Source organism: Lotus japonicus, chromosome 5 (genome assembly GCF_012489685.1).
Source record: "Lotus japonicus ecotype B-129 chromosome 5, LjGifu_v1.2".
NCBI lineage: Eukaryota > Viridiplantae > Streptophyta > Magnoliopsida > Fabales > Fabaceae > Lotus > Lotus japonicus.
In genome coordinates this window covers 45,745,045-45,771,729 of record NC_080045.1, presented here as the reverse complement: position 1 = coordinate 45,771,729, position 26,685 = coordinate 45,745,045, and the positions used below count along the sequence as shown (strand labels likewise).

General features: G+C 36.0%; 3 protein-coding genes across 3 annotated transcripts; all 3 read right to left on the bottom strand.

Moving 5' to 3' along the window:
* Nucleotides 1–2,691: 2,691 nt before the first annotated feature.
* Nucleotides 2,692–3,501, bottom strand: LOC130720564 (ethylene-response factor C3-like). The gene has a single exon (XM_057571217.1). It carries the CDS (start codon nucleotides 3,426–3,428, stop codon nucleotides 2,793–2,795), a length of 636 nt encoding a protein of 211 aa, XP_057427200.1. The 5' UTR covers nucleotides 3,429–3,501; the 3' UTR covers nucleotides 2,692–2,792.
* A 7,399-nt stretch (nucleotides 3,502–10,900) lies between these two features.
* On the bottom strand, nucleotides 10,901–16,093 carry LOC130720762 (protein KINESIN LIGHT CHAIN-RELATED 1). Its single transcript, XM_057571458.1, has 2 exons — nucleotides 14,373–16,093; nucleotides 10,901–11,375 (listed from the first exon to the last, which is right to left on the bottom strand). The coding sequence occupies exons 1-2, from the start codon at nucleotides 15,998–16,000 to the stop codon at nucleotides 11,144–11,146; spliced, it is 1,860 nt and encodes a 619-aa protein (XP_057427441.1). The 5' UTR covers nucleotides 16,001–16,093; the 3' UTR covers nucleotides 10,901–11,143.
* Nucleotides 16,094–18,213: 2,120 nt separating this feature from the next.
* Nucleotides 18,214–25,689, bottom strand: LOC130720761 (autophagy-related protein 9-like). The gene is made up of 10 exons (XM_057571457.1): nucleotides 25,380–25,689; nucleotides 23,894–24,541; nucleotides 23,475–23,795; nucleotides 21,644–21,866; nucleotides 20,881–21,060; nucleotides 20,569–20,775; nucleotides 20,358–20,435; nucleotides 20,207–20,277; nucleotides 19,927–20,037; nucleotides 18,214–19,340 (listed from the first exon to the last, which is right to left on the bottom strand). Exons 2-10 carry the CDS (start codon nucleotides 24,466–24,468, stop codon nucleotides 18,548–18,550), a joined length of 2,559 nt encoding a protein of 852 aa, XP_057427440.1. The 5' UTR covers nucleotides 24,469–24,541; nucleotides 25,380–25,689; the 3' UTR covers nucleotides 18,214–18,547.
* Between the last annotated feature and the right edge of the window lie 996 nt (nucleotides 25,690–26,685).

Here is a 26,685-nt window from a genome sequence, read left to right as displayed (position 1 = left end):
ATGGCTAACTAGGGAGCAAAGAAGATGCATGTCCCAGTTTTTTATTTACCACTTTAGCAACTTGGGTTTTGTGGGTCAAGCTCAATTATTCCCTTTGCTGATTTGGGTCCTGAGTTGTCCCTTCCCTTCCTTGTTTCAGCAGGTAAAGTAATTCACCCTACCATAATTTATAATTGTTAAAAATCAATAGTTCATATTTTAAAAACTTCATAATTTATTAAATATGTTCAATTAGAGTATTATAATCCCAACAGTTAATTTCCAATGAATGGTTCTAAATTCTAATGACTTACTTTAATTTTATAGTAACTCATGAGGAGAGAATTCCAATATTATGAGTTCGACCTTTGTTAATTAATTTGTTTTTCAATTGTTAGAGTTTGCATTCTACCACTAATATATATATAATGTTATTCGGAATGAAAAAAAAAAAACTGAGTAGAGGTAGTCAGTGATTGAAAAAAAATCAAATAGGTGATGAGGCGATTTAGTTTGATATATTATGTGTGAACATGAATTTTACTCAATTAAGCCTTTTGAGTTTCATTTTGTCTTATGCTTTGGAATATTGGGAACTGTTCATGAAGCAAACTTAGAAGATCAAACTAAGAAATATCAGTCAATTTATTCTTAGTAACTTTCATGTGAACATAACATCATCATCTTTTGGTAAGCCTCACTTAGATATATCAAAAACTTTAAAACTATCATCAAATCGTCTTTTACCTCATGACTACAATTGTATAAGATGTAATGTCTTTGATTCATTCAATTATAAATGGCTTAATTGCACTTTTCGTCCCTGATGTTAGGCCTATGTGCAATTTGAATCCCCTTTGTTTAAAAGGAGCAATTTTGGTCCCCAAAAATCAATTTGTGCAAATTAAGTCTGACCGTCCAATTGCTAACAGAAATTGCTGAGCTGGCATATTCATTTAAATTTTATTAATATTATTGCCATATAAGCATTAATTTTTCTTTTTCTTTTAATTTTTTTTTACCATGTCACCTTCTTCTTCAATTCTCATCCTTATTTCTCACCTTCTTCGTCTTCAATCTACACATGTGTTTAAAATAAGAACACCTGAGTTTAAATCAAGAAATTATGGTCCCAACAGCAAAAAAACAACCCAGAAATCACACAATCCTCAAAAATCCAACTTTCCGCAACTCATTCCTCAAACCCCCAAATTTCAACCCATTCTCAGTTCCAATAGCGATTTTCTTCAATCATAACATGAGAATAGATTTTGAGAAGATCAGTCACAACATAAATGGTACATCCGCCACAAATCTGCATAATTTGGGAAGGAACGAAAAATAACAACACCCTAAAAACCAAGAAATCACACAGTATCCAATACCACACTCCTTAAAACCCAGAAATCACACACAACAACACAACATTCCTCAAATTCCTAATTTCAGAACTCAATCCTCAAAAACACAAAAGAGCACGAGTTGTGATGGACCCAGATTCAAAAAAGGAGAAGAAAAAAAACCCCAAAATTCTGCCCACAAAACCTTAGAGTTTGGGTCCTAAGATTTTGACAGAAATCCTTAGAGGGATGTGAGAATGGAAGACAGGGACAACAGCGACGATGTCGTTGGAAAGGGAGATGCGGCCAGTCAAGATGTCGTTGACGGCGGAGGACGAGTTTAATGTAAGCTTTTGTGCAACCTCGTACCTCAAATCAACGCTTCCCATGTTTCAGATCCACCACAACACAAGCCTAGTTGCAGAGATGGTTAACTTTCTGATGCAAGCCTTAGCGGTGGATTTCCGGTGGTTCTAGGTCGTGGTCGCGTCCATGGTTTCACGGTGGTTCTCCAACGACCGTGCAATCTTCAGATTGATCTCCAACATCGATTTTTCGGTGGGTCTATGGAAGCTTCCTCTGGTGGGTTTTGCCACAGGTGTGAGAGGAAGGGAAAGATTAAGTAATTGCTTGGATTTAGGTGTGTGATGATGAAGGTGGTGAAGATGAGATGATGAAGGCTGTGAAAAGGGTGGAGATGATGAAGATGAGAAGATGAATGCCGTGAAGATGTTTTTTTCTTTGATACTGCCGTGAAGATGTTGAATTGTGGAGGATTAGGTTTTTTATTTTATGTGCTGAATTATTTTTTTATTTACTTAATTATTTTTATTTTTATTTGGTGAAGTGGCATCCCAATAGCAAAAGAGTCAAGTCCACATCATAAAATGAAAGCCACATAGGATAATGCCGTTAACAATTTAACAGAAGACTAACGGCAGGACTAAAATTGCACAAATTAATTTTTAGGGGACCAAAATTGCTCCTTTTAAACAAAGGGGATTCAAATTGCACATAGGCCTAACATCAGGGACGAAAATTGCAATTAAGCCATTATAAAAATATGTTTAAGGACAATATCGTTCCTCTTAAAATACATAAAAGAATATATCATCTTCTTATGGAAAAGTAATCTCTCCCTAAACTCAATAAACAATTATCTTCTAATGAGTTTAATGAGCCTAAGAATTAGTAATTATCCACTAAGTCACCCATCATAGTCAATGAAGGGTTGACATTGAAGGAACATTGTTTCAAGCTAATGCTAAAATAAACACAACCTATGTTTTACATTCTTCCAATTGAATTCATTGAAATTATTATCTCTCTTGTTGCATCAAACATTATTAGAAATTTTGTTAGCAGGTCAAAGTAAAGAAGAAAACAGTGCAGGATTTTATTAAACAGAGACAACAAAAGCCCAAATCAACCAAGAAAAACTGGAAAAAAGGGGTAAAAAAAAAGTAGACAGATTTACATCGAGTAGCTATGGCTTTCACTTTGATCTGACATACTTAGAAGTTGCTCAAGATATTCATCACCCAAATCCTCTAGCTCCAACACACTAGTTCCCTCTGATAACTTTTCCCCTTTACTCTTCTTACCCTTTGGTGACAATTTTCTTTGCACATAGTGCCTCTCCTTGAGTGCAAGTGCAGGGGAACACCCTTTGCCCCAATCATTTTCCATTTCTTGCAAAGATTCTTTAACCCTTTTCACAGGAAAATTAAGAACAGCATTGCTACCTCTCATGGAAAATGCAGCTTGGTCATAAGCCAAAGCAGCATCCTCTTCATTATCAAATGTCCCGAGCCAGACCCTCGCCCCGTTTCGTGTTGTATCTCGGATTTCAGCAGCAAATTTCCCCCAAGGCCTTTTCCTCACACCTATACACGACCTTTGAACTTCTTTACCTTCAGATTTCTTCACTGGTTGCTTCCGCCGCTCGCTGTTGTTTCCTTCCCTGGTTTTCTTCGCAGCCCCAGAGGCGGCGAAGTCAACCATGTTGAAGGAAAGAAAATCATGAATAGGGTCATCAGCAACACCACCACCATTGCTAGAAAATGTTTCAATTTGGAACAGAATATCTGAAAGCTCCTTAGGCAGCATTTCTAAATCTAGGATTTTTTCTCAAAGGAAGGGAACACCATATTAGGCAACTAATCCTTGTCGTTTTCTTCATCTTTCCCATTTTCCTATTCGCTTCACACCCCACAATGTCATATTCAAATACCCAGTTGGTGTTATTTTAGTGGATAAACTTTTTTGTAAAAAACAATGATGAGTTGAAAATGTTTTTATAATCTTTTGAAGGACAATGATAACAGCTACTTTAATCAATGATATCTAAATATCTTGGCCCAAAATGACTTAGATGCCGACATACATTATACATGAGTAATGATATATACATACCTCATTTTTTAAACAATTCATTTACACATCTTTTTATTTCTATCTCTCTCATCTTATCATCTATCACATCTCATATTTTCTCTCTCTTACTTTTTCTTTTCTTCCTATCTCTCTCACCATTCCACCTCTCCACCTCAAAAGAGAGGTGTGGATGAAACATTATTAAAGAAAAAAAATGTATAAAAAATTGTAAGTAAGAAAATGAGTTTAGGACAATGAAGCAAGTAGAAAAAGACGGTGCCCACTAGGGTGGGCCAACTTTAAAATTGGTCCACCGATGGACCACCTCTAAACACTATTAGATTAGAGAATCTTAGAATATTCTTTAGATCAACGGTTAGAATTTACTGAAAACTAAAAGAGTAAAAATGTAAAGTGTTATACCCTTCTCTCTCTTCCTCTCCCTTCCCAGCGAAACCCACCAACCTCCATTGTCAAGACATCCATAGCCAAAGCCAAACCATGCCTCCCCATGCCTCCTCTTCAATCCCTCCATCATCATTCACAAATAAACTGATTCATTCCAAGAGGAAAACAAAAATAAACTTCCAGAAATCAATTCCAAAAACAACTGAAGCAATCCCAAAATAAATTCCAAAAATCAAAATAACCAGATCTGAAGCAATCTCAAAATACATACTAGATCCAAAAATCAATTCATACAGGAAACTCAATAACCCAAAAAAAATACATTTTATATCAAATGAGAAGGGGATGGAACGGACTGAACTTGAAGCAAATAAATGGCTCAATCTGGTGGTAGGACACAACGGTGGCGCGAATCAACAAAGAAACCACCGTGGCGACAATCGACACTGAGGCCAGCACCCAAATCCGTCAACGGAGAACCCATGACCTTGTTCTCTCTCTCGTTTTCCCAACGGAGCAGATCAAGCGAAACCATCTGAGTTTTCTTCTGTTTTCTGCCCTTATTCTCGCACATACTGTTGCTCCTCCTCATTCTTCCCCATTTCCAAAGCATCTGGTCTCAAATCATCACCACCAGGTTTGGACTCGCCGGAGAAGACGATTGTGGCGGCGCCGGCGGTGGTCGCCGGAGTTGACGACGGCCGATCATCAAATTGATTTAGGGGTTTTGAAGCTGGATTCAAGGGGAGTCTAGTCGTGATGTTTGTTTCACCATTGACTCAGCCATCTCGCCGGAAAATACGAGAGAACTTGACGCTGTCGTCGTGGTTCAGTCTCTGTTTCTCATCGCTTTCTCCTCTGTTTTTCTCGGTTTCTGTCGTCGTTTTTCTCTGCTCCTTCATCCATGGGGCTGGTGGATGAAGCTCGTCGGAACAGAGGAGGCTATGGTGGTGGATGAAGCTCGTCCAAGGGGATTCTAGTTCCAGAGAGAGAGAGGAAAAAAAAAGAGGTTGCTAATGCAGAGAGTAAAGGAAAAGGGTTAAGGGAAGGAGAGAAAGACAAAATTATCCTCTGGTTCATGGGTGGACCAGAATATAACTAGTGCACCCTAGTGGGCACCGAAAAAGACAGCTAGAATCTGTCTAATGAAAATATCTGTACTATAATAATGTAAATGACATTTAAGGTTCTGATTTATCTTTAACAAAATTTAAAGTGAGGAAGTGAAACTTATCGGACTCAAATTAAAAAACATTTATAAAAAAATCGAATTGACCTCGCCTAAAATGAATAAGTGAGAGTTCAAACCTAAAAATACAATTTATTTGATAGAAGACTTTATTATGTTTAATGAGATTAATTTCTATGCACCGAAGTGTAAATAAAATTTACACCATCATTCAATCACATCCCTTTAAATTAATTTGTAGTGTTTTTTTTCCACTTTATGCCTTCATTGAACCATTTTTCCCCTTATATTTTGTCGGATATGTGTATCATTAAACTTTGGTTGATCACATATACACAGCGGTCCAAGTTGTCAACTTTAATTCTATATATATAGTATTCAATGTAAGCTATCATCCTAAATGTTGATTACCTAAAGTTACTATTGCCGAACGGAATGAAGCTATGTCAGATGCACTTCAAAAAGATTTATAGAGGAAATAATAAACATAATGCAAAGTGTTCTTGAATCTGAATTGGGGACACCGATGTATGGTCAATTAGCATACTGTTAAAAAAATAAATTTAAAATGTTAAAAATTCTCACTTTAACCATTTTTTTTTCAAAGGCTCATTCGTTCCAAACTTAAAAGGTTGCCTAATGACACTTACAACATACACCCTCTAGTCACTATTATAAGCAAAAGTTAGCTTTGTAGATTCATTCAATAAATGATGTATGTGACCATTTTAATGACCACATACATCATTTATTGAATGAATTTAAAAAACTAACTTTTGCTTATAATAGTGACCGGAGGGTGTACGAGAATAAATCTCCACGAATAATAACGCATAAGATGATTGTCATTCTTCTAATTAGAGTCTTCTTGAAGTCTTAATTAAAGACTTGTGGTTATCTTTTGATAACCTTATGCTGTCTTATTAATTAAGTTGGTTGCGTCTACTCGACTGTCTTATGTTGTGTTATCTTAATCAACCAATATGACGTTTATTAGTTATGCGACATATGAAGTATCTGAAATGCTTATTGAACCTTATAAATATTGGGTCAGTCAGAAATAGGAGAGAAGAGATAGAGAGGAGATGAGGCACTCACCATTATTTGGTAATGCACTCATCACTTTTTTATGATCTCTCCATATTAGAGAAAAATGGATTGAAGTTTGGTTTTTTTTTCTTCAGATGTTTGTACTGTAGTGATGGTTTGGAATCACAAAATCTTGCTATTTAACTACCAGAGAGGTGTTTAAACAAGACTGGCATTTTATTCATTTTTTTTCCATTTTCACTCGTTTACTAACGATTTCTAACAACTAAAAATGTGTTAGACCATGAGCAATGGATGTTGAGGATTGATGTTGAGGAGTGTTGGCGATTGTTGAGGGCATCCAATGGTTGTTGAGGTTTGTTGAGAGGAGAGAGGGATGACCGGGTTGTTGAGAATTCTCAACATTGTTGAGAAGGGAGAGGGACGCCACGTGGCGCCCTCTGAGAGGCCCAGCCAGGCGCGTGTGCAACACGCGCTGACAAGGGGCGTGGAACCGGCTGGGAGGAGAGAGAAAACGCAGCTGGAGAGAGGCAGGTGACACGTGTCCTGATCTGATTGGTTCGCCGGATTTCTTTTACCCTTATCTTTTGAACTCAATTATTTCATCAAAAAAAATATTTTCTGGAAAAAAAAATTATACCAAAACTCATGATTTTTTTTCTCTATAAATAGAGACTTGGTTCGTTTGATTTGGACACAAAAAAAAACCAAGTTTTTCACCATCTTATTATCTCTCTCACCATCTTATTTATCTATCTATTAGCATTTGTATTGAAATGGATCCCAACAATCACCATTTCAACACCCAGAATTCTTCAAACACCCCATTTTACAACCAAAATCCCAACAACTATGAAGATCGAAATCAAATTTCTTACCAACGTCCTCAAAATCCCACCAATTATTAAGTCTCACATCAATTCTCCAACCAACGTCCTCAAAATCCCACCAATTATCAAGTCTCACATCAAAAATTAAGTTGTTAAGTGTTTATTGTTTTAATTTAATTTAAATCGATAATTGTAATTTTATGTAATCATAAAAACAAAAATATAAAATTAAATAAAAATGTGAAATAAAAAAGTGGTGGGGTAGGGTGAGTGGTGAGTGGTGGGGTAGGGTGTTGAGAGTTAAGTAAAACTATTGGAGTGGGTAATTGTTGAGAGAGTGTTGAATTGGAGAGAAGATGATGTGGAGTGTTGGGAAGAGAAAAAATGGGGTAGGGAAGGGGTAAACAAAATGGTTTCCAACAAACCATTGCTCATGGTCTTAGAAATCGTTAAATCTACAAAAGATATATTTCACTTTTCTCTATCTGTTTTCTTTTCCTATCATACCAAATAAATCTACTTTATATCTCACGTTTTTTTCAAACAAAAAATGATTTGATTTTAATGCTATATATTCATGTCATCCTCTTCCGCACTTTCAATCTGCGGAATATAAAATTTGTATCCCATAGTGCGGTATGTATTTGATTTCGGCACTTATAAATACGGCAAAATTAGATGGTGGGAGAATGAGTAGAGTTAACATTAAAATCAATTAAAGAAAGAAAGAAAAGTTTGATTGTCGTATTAGCCTTCTTTCTTTATTTAACCTAGAAAGGTGGAAAAGTTAGTATTATAAGCAAAAGTTAGTATTTTAGATTCATTCAATAAATGATGTATGTGGTCATTAAAATGGTCACATACATTATTTATTGAATGAACCTACAAAGCTAACTTTTGCTTATAATAGTGACCGGATGGTGTATTGTGTTAATGAATAGCATTAATTAATAAGATATTAATGAATGACATTGACATTAATAAGGTCGGTGTAAGGTAATCTGTTTAAATGAATTATTTTGTAAAAACTAAAAGAAAAAATAAATAAGTGTTTTTCTTTTCTTCATCGGAAAACTAAAATAAATAAGTCACAAAGATGACAAAAATAAACAAACAACAACAACCACAAATAATATTACAAAATAACAAAAACAACCACAAATTCGGGTTTGAGTTTGGGTTTGGGTGGGTTTGATCAATCCCACACCCGAACTCAAACATGTTTTAAAATTCGGGTGAAACCCAAACCCAAAACCAAATCCAAAGAAATCGGGTTTCGCCGATATTTCAGGTCGGGTTAGGGTTGGGCCCCGTGGATTTGGGTTTTCTTGCCATCTCTATCCGTAAGCAAAGCCAAGCAATCATCAATATCCCAAGACTTCCTATAAATACATCATCAATCATATACTTTGGCCTCCCACATTTCAATTAACTCTTTTGTGCCTCGAATGATTTCAGCACCACATCTGTGTCACCATATTTAGCCATGTAGTGAGAGACGAACTCCATGAACATGAAAGATTTGAAAATTGGTGGATGGTGTTCATCTGTGAGGGCTTGTGCTGGCTCTATGATGCAGTCATCTGAAGGAGCTATGAAAAAGGCGGCACTTGTACGAGCATCTTATGAATTTGCCGCCCGGTGCTCAGCACTTGTTACCTTCCCATTACTGATCATCTGTACCCCAATGTTCATTACACACTACTAGCTAGTTAACAAAATTTACCAAATCACATATATGCAAAATAGAAATTAAACATCTTAAAGTTGAGATTTCACGTCATCTTTTTCTATTAATTTTTCATCTCTAAGAGAATCAATAATTTTCCATCATGGGTTGTGTACCTAGGTTTTAGATTATAATCACAATTGCATTAGCGATGTATAGAGGTTTTTTGTCCTCGCAACTGAATCGTAACTACAATTTCAGTTGTATCAATTCGCATTTGTCTGTGATTCCGTCACATAACCGCAATCACAACCGCAATTTCCTTATTGATTAGTGCTATTTGGAAGTAATTGAAATTTGAAACAGAGTGAGTCCTTGCTAGCAAGCTAAGTCAAAATTGTATTAGAACAAGGGAAAGGGTAATACACATTTCATCTGAAAAAATCAACACACTTTTTAATAAGTGAGAGAAAGATACTTCGAAGAGAAATATTCTCTGAAAATAGATCAATTATATGAAGTAAACTTAGCATCTAAGTGCTAGCACTATCTCAACTAATGAATTCTTGATTGCATCAATTAATTAGTTCATTGACATGAAAATATTCAATAGATTTAATTTATTAGAGAAGTGTATGTACCTGCAATTGGTAGCCTATGTTTACCACAAATGCATGAGGAAGAGGCTCAACAGCGATCCAATCTCCATCCATGAATACCTGAAGGCCACACACATGATCTTGCAGTAAAAAGGTTATGAGGTTATATAGCATCTGAGTGCTTCGGTATTCCCATTGTCAAACTTGGTTCAGGGCATGGTGGATAATGATTAACTGATAAATTCATTGATGCACTAAGATCGTTCTAAAAAAATCCACTCTTGAGACCAAGCCCTTCACTAATTTTAATTAAAAAATTGACTAATTTTAAATGGTAAAAATATTTATTTTACTCATAAAAATAGACAAATTATTCTTTATCACTTGTTACTACTCGGTTAACATTATTTTGTGAATTAAAAAATAGTTCACATTATATTGTTACATATATTATAATAAGAAAAATCTAATTATTCACCAACACGGTGGTTGGTTCTAATAATACATGTTTAATTCTTCTAAGCAACATTTCGGGTTCGAATTTTATGGATGAAAAAAAAAAACTCTCACAAAAAAAAAATATATCGTAGAAAGAAGAAGACTCCACTTATATCCAAGTCGTAGATGCTTTTATATTTGACTTTGTATGACTTGATAAATAATTGTCTTTAAACCGGTCCATGTCCATTACTGAAATGGCGAAAGATTCGTACCTCATCCATCCATGTTATATTGTGGACATCCTCCCCACTATATGAAACCTTGTTGAGCAGCAGCTTAGAAGAAATAGAAATCAAAATCAAGAAACAACACATGCTATTATTCTCCTCATTCCCTAGAGCCTAAACCACTTATACATGGCAAGCCCAGGGAAAACGCAAGGAGAGGCAAGTGAAATTTCAAGTACACAACCGAATATATAGAGGGGCATTGGCTTTACAAAGCCAAAAACTGATATAGCTATAAAAGAACAAAGTTCAAGGACATCATACAAACTTCAAATTTGAACTTGCCATCTCTAAAGGTTAATAATCATCATACAATAGAACATGTGCAAGCTAGTTTCGGTTTTTCCGGAAATGAAAAATGAGAAATTGATAGAAGAAAAGGTAAAGAACAATCTTAATGAATACAGATGATAGGGGAATGAATTCTCCTCCAATGTTTTCTCCTTTTACAACTGAGTCACAGCTCTTTTCCAAAGTAAAAAATCTGAATCGCCTCTCCTTTAGCCTCCTATTTTTGCTATACCCCTTCATTCCTTCAAACCTTACGAATAAAGCAACTAACTTTTCTAACTACAGCTATTCTACTTAGTTGACTTGTGAGTTGTGACTACCTATTGGTATGTGGGAATCTCTAACAAAGTAGGAAGATAAACAACACAAGTCAGTGATATACTCAACACAGTATCTCTTCCATTGCACAATAACTAACAATGCCACTAGCTTGCAACAAGGTTAGAAACAAATAAGGGAGGTATTATATTAATCAATGAGAAGTTCCATATTTCCCATATGTAATGACAAAAACCAAGTACTGATTTAGAATACAAAAGAAAAAAATATGATTAATATAGTGGAAACCCTAAAAATATGAATTAATTAACTCGATAAATCTGTGAGGAAATCAAAACCAGCAAACGAATTACCAGTGCTATAAATATTGATTAGAATCTGCAATGACAATATGAAAGAAGACTGCTAAACTGCTCGGGGCTTCTGTAATGGTATGTCAGGCTGGGAGCTCCTGGATGCTTCAGGTGTATAAGGTAAGGGCAAAGCCTTCATAGGAACATTTGCAGAGGCATCGCGGGCTTTTTTCTTTAACTCTTCAAGAAGTCGGCGGGCTTCTCCAAGTTCATCTTCTGCACTTGCTCCATGGCTTGCCCAAGCATCAATAACTTGCTGTTGAAACTCAGCTGCAAGGACATAGCTGCAATTCCAAGAGAAATTATAGAATGTCATTCAGTAGCAGAAAGGGATATATATATATATATATATATATATATATATATATATATATATGTATATATACACAATTGAATGCTGATATTATAGCTTAAGAGTTAAGAATAACAATCCTTGCTTTCTTAATTACTACATTGACTCAAGCGAAACTACATGGGTATTACTTGCAGAAATATGGAATAACACATGCAGATGGTGGCAAACATAAGTGCAGATATAGGATAAATTCCAATAGAAATTCCCATGATAAGATCATGCATATATTAGCTTTACTTAAAAGTACTGTCAACTGCAAGTAAAATAACATCAGCAATTGAGCTCAATGGATTAAACTCAATCATGAAATTTGGAAGAAACTTCAGCAACTTTGGTTGCATCTATATTTGTAGCATTTCCATATGCAAATATGGGCTCAGGGCATAATTCCTTATACTCAAGACCCATGCTCAAGGATTTCATCAATCAAATTATGTATAATATATGAAGAATAAAACTGTGCACTATCCAACTACTAAGAGAACTCCTATTATAAGTGAGAGAGAGGGAGAGAGGAAAGCGGCTTTACTGATAGGAACCCATGTCTGAATAATGTAAGAGATTTAGTGGAGGATAAATTGTTGGGCACTGGTCTAAGTAAGCCACCCAAATGGAATGTATATTTCAGAAGGGAGGGCTGGTCGTGTGCGGGGGATACGCATCTGCTGAGCTGGCCAAGTTAGTTAGGCTAGCTATCATAATAGAGGGTTGTGGTGGAATGAGGGCGTTGTGTGGAGAATTATCGGGTTTTGGTGACTAAGAACAGCCTCTCAAATGAGCTTGGCTCTTGTAAGATAATTGTAATTACCTGGTTTTGTAGATTCCATTAATACGATCAACATTAGTAATTCTGTTTTTGCATTTGGTTTCACTTTTCTACTTTTCTGGTGTCTACCATCTGCCATTGCCAGGAAATGAGTTGAGAAGAATTGCTGCAGTTATTTGGGCCAATGTTTACGTTCTTCGTACCATACCACCACTCCACCAGAGCTGTCAACCCAAATGGATGCTGTGGAAGCTCGAGATTCAAAAAGAGAATTTGGAACTGGAATGGAGGATGTGAAACAGTCTAGTTGGCAGAGATGGATAGGCTATCTGGGAAGCAATCAACAAATGACCAGGGGAGTTCAGACAGTGGTAATGGGCCTTCATCGACAACGGGCAATAACAAGTTAGCTGAGTTTCGATTGAAAGAAGGTAGAGTTTCCTTCCCTCAAGGGTACGGATTTAGCAGCCTGGACTTATGTAGATTCACAAGCATGACAATCTTATAACCACAAAAAATCAACAAGAGTAGATAATCAAGCTTCTTGGGTTCTAAATCGATGTGCTACATAAAGCAAGGGTGATAAATAAGGTGGCAGTGGAAGATACTTTATCAAGAGAACATGAGGAGGGGGAGTTAAAAACCATTGCTTATTATCCAATTTGGCAGCAGGGCAGAGACATACAAACTAAGATTCTTAATGATCCACTAATTAAAAAAATATCATTCATGATTTGCAAAAGAATCTCAAAGCCAGACCAGGGTACTCTATTAAGGGAGGAGTGCTACATTAGGCAGACAGATTGGCCACCGATGATTCCCATGTTCCTTAAAGAATTTCAAAACCTCTCCTGGTGGAGGATATTCAGGCAACCTTCGAACTTACCATAGGCTTGCTTTGCTGGGAATATATTTTGGCCAAGAGTGAAAGAGAGGGTGAAGGTATTTGTCAGGGCATGTGATATATGCTAGAGGCCGAAATATCCTGCTACTACTGCCAATGGATTGCTGCAGCCATTACACATTCCTACACAAATTTGGAGTCATACTTTAATGAACTTTATAACAAGGTTGGGTAGAAGTAATGGTTAAGAGGGTTTAGGGTGTTGACAAAAGACGAAACTTTGCTGTGGGGGGGTGTTCCTAAAACTCAGACCACAAGCAGAAATTTGTTGTATGATATGGGCCCTCTCAAACAATAGAGAATTTTTTTAGGGGGGAGGAGGGGATGATACAGTATGCCGACCAAAGACGAAAGGAAGTGCACAAATTGGGCGTTTCTAAAACTCAGACCACACAAGCAGAAATCTGTTGTCCAATTTTGGGCCCTAGACTTAAATAGCCAGAAGGAAGTAGTATTCTAATTCTCTGGTTTTCTGGAATCTAGATTTGAATAATACCATCAACGACTGTGATTCTGCGTTTGCATTCTGCTTCCCTTTACTAAATTTCAGGAGTTTATCATATGCAAATTCAAAAGTTGAGTTTCCACTGGAGTTACAGAGGATGCTGACATACAGCATGTGTTATAGTACTCTATGTTGCATAGATTCAGGTAGTACCGATTTAGATAAGGGAAATCATAATTCGATAAAATTTAAAGTACATGTTAATATAAATTTTCAAAAATTAATATGTACAGATAGGAAATTAAAGTTCATATCATCAAACAAGGCAAAATTGCACGGAAGATAAGAATACATAAAATTAGTAGCAAGAAATATAATATGAAATTTTGGGAAAAAATTGTCAAAACATTTATAGTATAAGGAAAAAAACTTACTCTTAAGGGAACAAAATTCATAATATTAAAGAAGGGGAAAAACGAAACTTATTAAATGGGTCAAATTGCATACTAGACATAAAAGCTAGAGTGAAAGTAGGGGGTGGGGAGACCTCATCCTAACTGCAAAGCTGTGGTATTGTTGGAAAAAAATGGTTTAACTGGCACCCAATACATATCAATTTGTACCAGACTCCATACATTTTTGAACATTTTTTAAAAAGGACACGTTCCGTTGCATACCTAAACCCCTACGGCTCACAAAATGAAGTATCATTCTTAAAAGATAGTAAAAGTACTCAAACAAATATTTCACAGAATCAAATCAAGAGTAACAATATCAAGATATGAAGTCAAACCAATAAAAACACACATACCTTCCCATCTCACCATAAGCCTTTGAAAGGTTTTGACAAGCTTCAATTGTATCTGCATGATGTGGACCAAGGGACACATCCATGATATCCTTTGCTACTGCAAACATCTGCGCCGCTGACTGGGGTCTATCCAGCTCTAAATATGCAGCCCCCAAATTGTTGTAAATATAACCTACTCCAAAATGCTTGGGACCAAAGCTTTCTTTCATTCTTTCAGCAGCACTTTCCAAGTAAGGAATTGCCTGCTGCACCTTGCCTGTCAGCAAAAGTAACCACCCTATTCTTGCACAGACACTTCCCTCTGAGTGCTGCTCTTGTGGGAGCTTCTCAAGCAAAGAAAGTGTCCTCTTCAGCAATGAAATTGCAGTTTCAAACTCATTCATGGTTTCATACTGCATTGATATCTCTAAGTATGCCTCTGCAACTTCCACTGTCCTCTGTTCTCCTTTGTCAAGAATTCTAAGAGAAATCTCTAAACACTTTTTGCATTCGTCAAACTTTTCCTGATAACACAATGCTTTTGCCATTGAAATGAGCACAAGTGCTCGAGTCTCACTGTCCTTATCCGTGTTTTGTGCAACATTCTTCAAAGTACCAACAGCCTCATCATATCTTCCAAGAGCAATCATCATATTCGCTGAATCAATTTCAGCGCGCAACAACTCAGAGTTAAGATTCCAATTCTTCAAAATCCTCTGCGCCAAAACATTCTGCTCGAGTGCATTCTCATGTTCCTCCAACCCACTATACACAATCCCAAGAAGCTTCCTATCATGTGCAACCTCCACAGAGTTCTGCCCCAAAAGCTTAATATGAATATCCAACGCCTTCAAACAATAAGGCAACGCCTCCTTAAAGTTCAAAACCGCAACATACGCTTCAGCCAAGTCGCGATTTCCCTTGCCCAATTCCCCACTTTCTTCCTCAAAAGTCATCTCTTTAATCTCCAAACACTTCCTAAGATTCTCAAGTGCCTCTTCCCTCCGCCCCATCGCCGTCTTAACATTCGCCAACTCAAGCTGCACAGCATGAAGCACAGGACTAACATCACCAGCACTAAAACCCTCATCCTGCAACCTACCCAACACCCTATTCGCCTTGTTAAGGTAGCCTAAACTATCACTAAACCTTTTCAAGCTAAAATTAACAGACCCCATCAACTGCAAAGTCATAGCAACAGGCATAGAAGCATTATTGTTGTTGTTGTTATCTTTATCCAATGCTTTCAAAGCTTTATTAGCAAATGAAAGAGCCTTTTCGGGATCCTCGCCTTCGCGATCAAGCTTGAGTCCAATCTTCAAAGCAGCCAACCCAATTTCTCTCTCATTGCAAACACCCTCCATGTCCCTGAACGCTTTGAGCATTTGCTCGGTGGTTTCCGCCGCCTCGAAAGCTTCCTCGAGCTGCGATCTTTCCATGATTTTGCGCTGCCTGGTGGGGATTTGAGTGGGTTTCTCAACGAGGGTATCAATGGTTCGGAACTGGGTGAATGCAAAGTTGGTGGGTCTGGTGAGTGGGTTGAAGGGTGCATCGGAACAGTGCAGTTTGGAACGGAGAGGAGAGAGAGAGCTTGAGCTCTGGCGAGTGAGGAGAGAGAACAACGCGATCGAATTTCTGAGTTTTCTCATGTTGACGAATGAAAGTTTACAGGGTTAAACCTCTGCAAAACCCTCCATTTGAAAGAGATGGGGGAGAAGAAAATAAAGTGGTGAAGCTTGAGAACGTTGTCGTTTCATTTCATTTGATTTTAGGGTATTATAATTTTCACAACAAAATAAATTCCTAGTTCATATGATTCATCTTCCCACCAATGTCGGTAGCAGTGGTAAAAAATAGTTGTTTGAACTCATAGGTTGAGAGTTCGGTTCATATGAGTTGCACTGTTGGGATATCATTGACATTCACTAAGCATCGGTCGAAATTGCGAGAGCAATTTAACACTAACTATGGGTAAAAGACTCTAAATAATTTTTCATTATAAATTTTCGACACATAATAGAGTGTGTTGTTAGTATTTTTGACATCCAAACTATATAAGAGTCAAGAAGTCTTCGGCTATTTCTTTTTAAAGTAACTTTACTTGGAAATCTCCTCAAAAGTTAAGCATAGCTTCTTCTATCTATTGGAACAATAGAACCACAAGCACAATGCTCATTACTAAACTTGTTTGAAAGCATGATGGCGGTTTTATTTTTCTAGTCAGCTTTTGGTTCCGCATCGCATTGTTCATAATGTGCAGGTGTTGTGGATTGTGATTGTGAAGGTGTTTCCTTCTTCCGTGTTAGTTCAAGTGGAGAGTTGGGTTCGCTGGTAACCTTATCCAGATTCTGTCACGCTTAATACTAATGGTAGTTCTTTGGAAAATCTAAGGTTGCCATGTTTAAGTGGTGTAGTGTGATCAGAGGATGGTGTTTGGGTTGTTAGCGGTGCTGATCACATACTCACATTGGTGTAACTGATACTCTGCATGTTGAGTTTTTAGTATTTCTTCATGGGTTGGATATTTGTTGCCAACACAATTTTGGGAAAATTGAACTTTTCACTCACTGATTCATCTTGGGCTTCACCATTTAAGAAGTCTCTTCAACGTGATTGAGTCCTGTTTTTCCATCATTTGCTTCGTGAGGGTAATGTTGCTGCATATTTTATAGCTAAGCTTAGTGCCTCTTCTTCGTCTTCATTGATGGGTTTGGACATTCCTCCCGAGGGTCTTTCCCCTTTTATTGTTGGAAGATTCTTAGGATACAACGTTCCTGAGGCTATAATTTTTTGTTTTTATTTTTTATTCTTGTATCAAAAAGAACTGGTTGACAAGATAAAATAGAACTAAGATATATCATTTGATAAGAGGTTGAATCGATGATCATGAAGAAGAAATTAGACAAAAATTAGGATACATTTAAAAGTTTTAAGAGTATAAAAATTGCATCAGAAGAAGTTATTTGATGAATTCTTACTTTTTCCTTTAAAAGTATTGTGCAAAAATATTTTTTAAAGGTATGTGATAAAATATTTTTCAAAAAGCTTCAAAAAAATATTACAACTAAGAGAAACTTATTTTAATGATGTTTTGAAGAACTTTCTTCAATTGACTCTAATTGATCTTGGCTTCCTGTCCATAGTAAAGATGATCATGTAGTATGTGAACTCCCCACTTTCTCTATCATTTGGCATAGATCCAAATTTGAAAGCTTTTCTCTCCCTCATGTGCTCTCAGGAGTGAATCTTCTTCAACAAAGTCAATTTCACAAAGTTATTCGCTTGCTGCTTTATTCCCATTCCTATGGCTATGATTAGGAAGTGTTTGTGAATATCTCTAGCATTAAAATAGCTTCTGACTTGAGATCTTAGAGCATCTCCAATGGGGGTTGCTTAAATCCAGTTGGCAACTTAAGTAACATTGCTTATTTTGAAGCACCACTGGAGCAACATGACGTGGCAGTTGGGTTGTTTAAATTTAAGCAACGGTTGCTTATTTAAGCAACAGTTGCTTATTTTCTCTCTCCTTACTTTTTGACTAAAAAATCATATTTTCTCTTTCATTCATGTACTTGTATAGTGTCATTACCTTGAAATAATATAAATATAAGAGGTATAATGGGATCCAACTAAAAGTAAACTAAGCAACCGTGGTTGGGGCGAATTCTGCTTGGGTTGCTTAAATCCTATGTGTCAGTCTGGACCCACCGAAATAGTTTTTAAACAACCCAACTAGCAACTATGCATTGGAGATGCTCTTATTTGGGTTTCTATTTGTTAAGGGAAGAGTCAAGAAGTCCATTTTTTTCTTGCTATTGAAAACAGTACAAAAGCACACATCATGAAAATTAGATTGTTGAACTAGGTTGGCAAAAGTTACCTTGCAAAAGAAATGATTTCATCACTTCCAATCTACACAATGGAGACATTATGGATCCCTGAACAGAATGAATTCGTGGTACTTAAACCTGGAAGGGCCCAAAACCCCTTTAGCCCAATCCTAGGTCTTTCAACATCATAACTGAGGCCACTAACAATCTAACCTAATGCCAATGAACATATGTACAGAAAAGAATGGAGTTTCCCCTTTCCACACAAGTAATACAGAAGGGACAATCATGACTAGGAAACTCTTGTAATCCAGATACTTAGAAGCAAGAATCACCCAAACAAAAAATGAAGGACAATGCCATCACTCAAAAGCTTGCAGTGTTTGAATTTTCAGTGAGATTTTCTGGATGTCTATTATAAATATCATCGAAATGAAGATTGAATTCACCGGCCTCTAAATCATCTGTGTGCACTGTACTAGATAACTTGTGATGATCTCTCCAGTACAAGTGTTGTTCCTGTTCTTGATCCTCTGACCCTATATCAGAAAATTTATCATAGTGATTGTCTGCTCTTTGATCATTGAAATTTGGAGGCTCAAAAAAGCTTGTCTGACCGCGTCCACCCTGTGAATGACTTCTAGCCCACCAATGACTCCTGGTAGGGTGGCGCAGATCATCGGAATTTCGATCCTGAATTAGGCTTTCCTTGAAGATGGGAGCTGAAGTGGAAGCCCCAACATGGGAAGCGGCCCGATCGTCACAATATTCATTCATGTATTCGTCATACACTGGTTCATCATGTGCCAAGTTGGAGGGCATCCAATCTCTGGAGTGATGTTCAGATTCGTTGATTTGATGATCTGTTGGCGCATCTCTTGAAGTTACATCCGTATAGTACCAATCAAGAAGATATGGGTGATTGTTTTGATTGTTGCCTTCAATGAACCACAATGAACCCAAGTGATTGCCAGGTAATGCAAACCTGCTTCTATCTCCATTGCTTCCCATGTTGGGACTGCCTCTCCACATTCTGAAGGGGGAATGTCCATGACTGTTTACCTGTCCAGATAACTTCTGGTCTCTGAATGTTCTCAGATTTAGCAAAAACTGCTTCCCCTGAGCATTTGGCTCCCAAGAAGGGTAACTACTCTGAAAGCTGCAATGACAACAGAAGTTAAACAAACAAATATTCATGAAGGCAACACTTCACTACTTCACTTCACATCCCGTATTTTCGATAAGTCAGGGACTTTTAAGAGGAAAAGAGCAAGGACTTTCAAGAGGGAAAAAGCTAAACAGAACGAGCAATCTTGAGAATAAAATTTACAAAAGAACAAAGTCGCGTGATGTCTTTGATTCAGTTTTGATTTAACTTTCATTTATTTTAAAACATAAGACAACGGTTGCCAATTGTTCTGTTTCCTGTTCAACTAGTATTCAGCTATATAGCAAACCTCTTTCAAGAGATTAATTGTCTTTGGAGCTTCATTTAGATCCACAAACATCCACCATGGGGGCATCAACATCATTTGACCTTTGTAGACATGCCACAGAACCTCCTTACATTCTCTGTTCTCCTTTTCCTTCTTAATATTATCATCATTTAACTTTCTTATTCAAACATGTTAATGTTTAAGACCCAAGAGGTTGTAAACAACCCCAACGAGAATGAATAGTAATAGAACTATATTAGATCAAATCAGTCTTTTGATTATGACAAGCCGTGCTGTAATTGCACATACCTTAAAAGTGATTTCTCCAACTTTCCCTGTGAACTCCTCTTGTCGCGATGTACATTGTATGTGGAACCATAACTACTGTTTCCATGCTTTTGAAAATCAAAGACACTAAAACTGCAATAACACCATACAATGAAACATAATTAATTTGGTTTGCCTGCCATTTACAAATTAAAATAGGAACAACGAAAATTTCATATATAATCAGATCAAAGAATTACAACATACAAATGGATTCAGCCTGCCCTGAAAAATAAGAAAAATTATGAAATTCCATGTTTACCTGCATACATGACCAACACCTTCAACGTCCACAGTAAAATCAGCAATGAACTGCAAGATATCATCAACCCGCTACAAGATGAAAAGAACACATACTTAATACATTATACTATATGGCATATAATAAGTTATTTTCAACATACAGCAATGACCTTTGGGACAACCAGCAGAAGTAAATATGGAGTAAGGAAAATTGAGGCCATCTCCTCAAGTAACATCATCCCAGTATACTGCATCACCGAAAAAACACTGAAGCATAAGAAGTAGTATTCAAACATTTTCCATCGTGAAAACAATAAAGAACATAACATTGGGTCTTGTTTAATATAAACAAACATATTAAACCAACACCTGAGAGAGTACCTGGAATAAGGTTGCAAACTCCATTCGGACCATTTCAGTACTTTCTTTGCCACGCCATCTCTTTGGCATATAATGTGTATGCTGAACTACCATAGACATTGCCCCTTTGGGGTCTATGACTAGAAGTTCGTTTACAATTGCAGCACGACTAATAGCAGTTATAGTTCCAAAAACAGCAGCATACCACAACAAGTTTCGACCAAATATCTGCATTGGTTTTTGTATTAAAAAAAGAAAGAAAAACTATTAGCGATGACAGTCATGACATGTTTGTATAACTTATCTTAAGCAAAAGCATAGAAAAACCATTACATGACCCTCTAGCAGAGACTCTTCTAGAAAAGCAATGATGATCAGTACTGCAGCAAAGCCACCTGATACAAATGAGATGAATTTTGCAATGATAGATATGATAGGTGAAGGGAATTGCTTGAGATAATCAGAAGCATGTAATACACTGCTGTTGATCCGATGCCTGAAGAGATGGTCCACCTATGACACAAGTTATTGGTAAGCTTAGCAGAAAAGTAAAGAAATACAAGTGACATTATGTTCAAGTCTGATAAGTAGGTCTACTTTCAACTATTGATTAGTAGTTAATAGATAATACATTTTTGAAACAATTAATACCTATTATGAAAGTACAAGAGAGCATATTTAACACATAATTTCCAGCATGTCTTGTATAGTTATCCATTAATTTATGAATTTAAAGACCTATTGATGTTTCTTAAAGTAAAGACCAGAGTCAAAATATATGCAAGGACAAGGTCAATAACTAATATTATTCTGAGTGATATTTCTTAACAATCCAACAAAGTTTTTTATGCTGAATTAGGCGTTAATCTAGCTAAGGTGTACTTTGGCAGGAAAAAATTGCACCAGCCCTTTTCAATCTGTCTCTAACACCATAGAGAGGCAAGATGCTGGCACAAAGACAAAAAGCTAACATATTCAGCAATAATAATTTATAAATTTAATTTTTTCTAGCAAAATGATTTAGATCTACTAACATGAAACCCATTCAAGCAGTAAATGAGCTGCAAAAAAAGGACCAAGGGGGGAATAATGATACCTCATTGAATTCTCTAAAGATCCATCGTGACAAATTCGACCATCTTCGAGATGATGCTGTGCTTGGGTGATTGTAAAATTGTTCAGCATGCCTCAGAAATAGATATACCAGCATGAATATGACCAGAAATGGAGAAAGTAAAAGCATTGCAAGCCCAACTACCATAAGCCTTTTCTTCAATGTCCTTGGATTTGACACAAAATCCCTTCTGATACAAAAGTTTCTGCAGAGAAAGCAAGTTCAAATGAGAAAACCATTATTCAAAATGAAATAGCATGAAAAACATTATCATAGAAATTTGTAAACCAAGTCATTGTATCAGGCAGTCTACATTCATTCACATAATATATAAATACAAGATATAAAAATTAGAACAAATTAAATGTTCAATATTCTCCTGCTTAACACACTTTCTGACATCCTAACACCCTTGGCTAATAAATGGCTACCAAAAGCCTTATCTTTTCATTTAATATATAAAATATTTCCAAGGGACTCTTTCTATGGTTCTACGATCCACCATAAAATTAGCCAGGCCACAAGAAACACCAGAAAGTATATCATTTATCTGTTCAGCTTAATTATATCAACAAGAGTTGAATAAAGTCCAATCTACAGCCAATTTCATTGATACTTCCTTCCAGTCACGGCAAACTTTATATTAAGGACATCCGGGAGGTCTCTGCATCCCTCCTCCCGCTTACCGATAAAACACAACAAGCAAGCATAAAATCTAGTAACAACTAAAACTCTTTCTTAGTACTACTTCACAGTTCACAAAAATAACCGTTACGAGTTTTAGAAAAAGGGAACCTATAACCTCCCTCTCCCTCTTCCTCCTTTAAGAAATGATTCTACTAACAAGTTCTCTAAGAGCACTTACCAAGGATGAAAAATATGAAGAGTTCAGCTTTTAATAATTTGAAACTTAAAAAACTATATTTTTCATTTAATACTTTCACTTTTGAATCTTAAATTTGTTCCTTAACTACATTTTGCTAGTATTTTTCTATTAGAAAATGTCTAGCATTGCTCTAATTCACTATCAAAATCTAGTTTTTGATCAAGCCCAATGGCGTAGTGTAATAAAAAACAGGCTTTTGTTGTTGATAATGCTCTAACACCATAAAAAAGGCTTTTTGAGCCACATCTACAAAACATTAGGTACTATTATAACTAAAACTTCAAAAACAGAACCCAATCTCCATCTTTGTTTCTACAACTGTTATACAAATCTAAGTGTGAAACCTGTGGTTTTATGCTTATTATGAGTATTACCTGACAAAACAGAAAAATAAATGCAAACTTTAACTTTTGAAATTGAACATATTTAATTGAAATTTAAGAATGTGAAAGATGACATTATACTATGTCATTCATGAAACCATAACCATCTGCTAAACACTAAACGAATTGCTCTTTAGGCTACTGAAATCTTGTCTTACACGAGTGTATGACAATTTACAGCAGTACAACAAATAGGAGTTAAACTTTTCAGAAAGTTGTTTAAGTCAACAGGCTACCAAGTAATTTTCAAGTACAAACGGAAAAACATTCAGATTAACATGTAATATAATTCTCAGAACAGTTTTAAGCATAAACAAACAGGTGGTTTGATATATATGAGGCACCACACTGCACCTAAATGATCATTGCTTCCTCCCAACTAACATCATTTTCTCAAACTAGTTTACAAAAATGAAATTGATAACTACACCTAAGATGATGAAACTTGAAAGGCCATATATTTACAAATTACAAGTGACAGGAGCAAATGATACTGACTATATTAGTTGTACATGAAATGGTATTTGTACAATAATTAACATACCGATCAAACATGCTTTGCAGGATGCACCAATTTAAGGTCCACACAAGAGTCTTTGTAAGTATTAGACGATATTGAGTTCCATCAGTACCAGATTTCACTGTAGGACCAGCACCTGGGACCCACTGAGAAATGGGAAAAGCAAGCACGCCCTTGTTGAGCATTCCAATCAAGTAGTTCTCCTTCCGCATCAACCTCATCACCATGTCATGAATAGTAAGATCCTTTACCACACAGAGTTGTTGTGAGCTTTGCACACGAACAACCTTTTCAAGAATTGTAGCCCAGGGCATGGTTTGAATTTCATTGTCGGTAACATGGATACTGCAAGAAGATTAAGGTAAGTTATGGCAAACCGCTTCACTAAAAAATTTATCAATCCTTCAATACAATAATTTTAATTGTTTATCATTCAAACTTACTTATTGTAGTAAAATTGTCGGATTTCTAGCGTATCCTTTAGTTGAGCAAAGAATCTCAAGAAGCAAAATATCCAATAAACAGACAATATTCCCAAGTATCCAATAATAATAGCTTTGCTAACTGTTAATGGGGTTAAAGGGTGTTCATGGAGAGCTTCTTTAGCAAGATCACATGGCTTCCTTCCAGATTCAACTGCTTCCATTCCACACTTCGCATTACGAAGTCCATTCCAATCAACATAAAGTAAAAAAAATCCTGAAAAGCATATTGTGAACCCTAGACTCAGAAGTTCAACAATCCATTTTATGATGATGCACCAGAGCCCTTTCTCACAGTAGTAGCTATAAAGCCTTTCAAAGAAGAGATCCAAATCAGCAATTGGGTGCACATTTAGGCTCTCACCATTCAGAAGCCCTGAAGGGCTCTCACTACCTGGACTCGGGATCCTTCTACAATCAAGCAATTCAATCTCTCCAGGAACATCCTGAAGTAAACCAGCTGTCAACGAAGATTCACCTTGACGTTTCCATTTGAATATACTAAAAGCACTAGCATCTCTTGGCCTGATAAACATTGTTCACAGACACTGACAGTTGGCATAAACAGCCAGTCCATGCCCCAGAGACCTAAATGATTATGAGTAGGTTCTACAGAAACGACGGAATCAAAATTAGTAACCTCCAAAGACAGCACTGAAATAAATATGAAGTGATAGTATTTCATAATTTAGCAGTTTAGCCTTATGAACTATTTGAACAAGGAGCACAAAATTTATAGCTTTATGCTGCTATAAATATAGTTTTTCCAATGTACAAACTCAACTCGAAGCATTAAAAGCTAAAAAAAATAAATCACTATTCAAAATATGATCAGCTCAGCAAAGTCTTATATCATTAGACCGGAATATATATAGAAACATCATGCTAAGCTAACATATATATGATGGGGCACACTTGACTCTCACTGCAAAGGAACATGACATGATTGCACAACCTGCCAATGATGATACAAATATGGCCTAAACCAAAAAGACCATATCCACACCAAACTTCATGAGGCAGATAAAGGTTTCTAATTTCAATTTCACAAGCCAAGTGTAAGCAAGCACAAGCAGATTCAGATTGTTCAACTTTTTGTTTGCATATAATAAGAAAACAAAAATCCAGAATGGGAAGTGGCTGTGGCATAGTGTTACTAAATTGAGCTGAATAAAATCCAGCAAAGCATCAGAGGACAATTGCATTACAAGACAATGTATTGCTGGAAACAAAAACTACCATCATGCCATGATTACATATTTATTGACACTTGTGAGCAGAATTTGAAGAGAACAAAAAAAAACTAGTGTGACTTTGAGTTAAACAAACAAACCCATTATTTTATAACAAAAAAAACACAAAAACTGCAACAATTTAAGCAAACGAAAGATGGGTTTTTCACTTTTTTGTGGAAAAACAAAACATGGATTGAAAGCAATAAAGTTACCTTCCAGTGAGGAGAAAACATGAAAGGAGGGAAATTTCGGATACCCAGAAAGAGAATTCGAAGGAAAAGGAGTGAAAGTTGAAGAATTTAAGAAGGAAGAGACAAGGATTGAATGAACGGAGAAGACAAAGAAGGAAAAGAAGGGTGTGTGTGTGTTTGTTTTGTACTATTGTTTTGGTTGCGTGGAAGAAGAGGAAGAGGAAATTGCAGTGAAAAATATGGGAATTTTGAATTTTCTATTCAGTTTTCTTTCTTTCTCAGTTCCTCTTCCTCTTTCTTCTTCTTCCTTGGAAATTTGTTGCTAAATACTAAATAGGATTTAGTAACACTTGGAAGGAACAAGGAAGAATAAGAAAGTAGAGAATGACTCGGAGACGTGACAAAGGGTAAATTCTTCTAATTTTCTATAGGTTTAAATAACAATTTTCTAATGATATATAATTTAAATTTCAAATAATTTTTTATTGTTTTGGAGGTATCGATCTTCATATTTCACTCTTTATATTCTGGCTGATGCTTTTATCTTAAAATCTAAATTATATTTATTTTTTATTTTTTTGGTACAAAATTATTTTTCTTTATTATACCAACAAGGTCGTCTTGATATAACTCAAAAATAGTTCAGTTTTTTAAGTATTTATTTTATGGTTTGATTTATGAGTTGTGCGTATATAGTAGTTTGCTGAAAGAGAGTTTGTATGAGATCAACAGATATGATTAGTGTGATCTCAAATATTAATTTTTACTAATTTTTTGTTTTGGCTAGATTTTTTAAGTTAAATGATATATAATATGATTAATATCTGCTTAATCTATTTGGGGATCTTGTTTGATTTACATAAAAACTAACTATTTTTGATCAAAATATTATTTAAAAGATAAATTTTAAATAAATAATGATTCAAAACAGAAATGAGCGACAAGTATGGATGATAAAACTCATCAAGACAATTTTCCTTTTATTTTTCATCATTCTTTGTAACCTAAGTGAAGTGGCTAAAAGTCCATGTGTGCTAGTTTCTTCTTTTTTTTTAAAATTAAAATATATCAATTGATTTAGGAGCAAAACAAAGCAAAGAGTCATAAGACAAAACTGAAGCCAGTAACATAGGTCTCATCCAACCGAATACAATTTGGTGAAGAGAAACCAAGTTTTAGCTATAAAATTAGCAGCACAATTGCTAAGTTTATTATACATGCATGATGCGTATACATAATATGTTAGTTATATAGTAATGAGTAGTGACTAGTTATTTTATGAAGAATTTGTGATACATTTCCGGTTGCCAAGGTGCGTGGTGTGTAA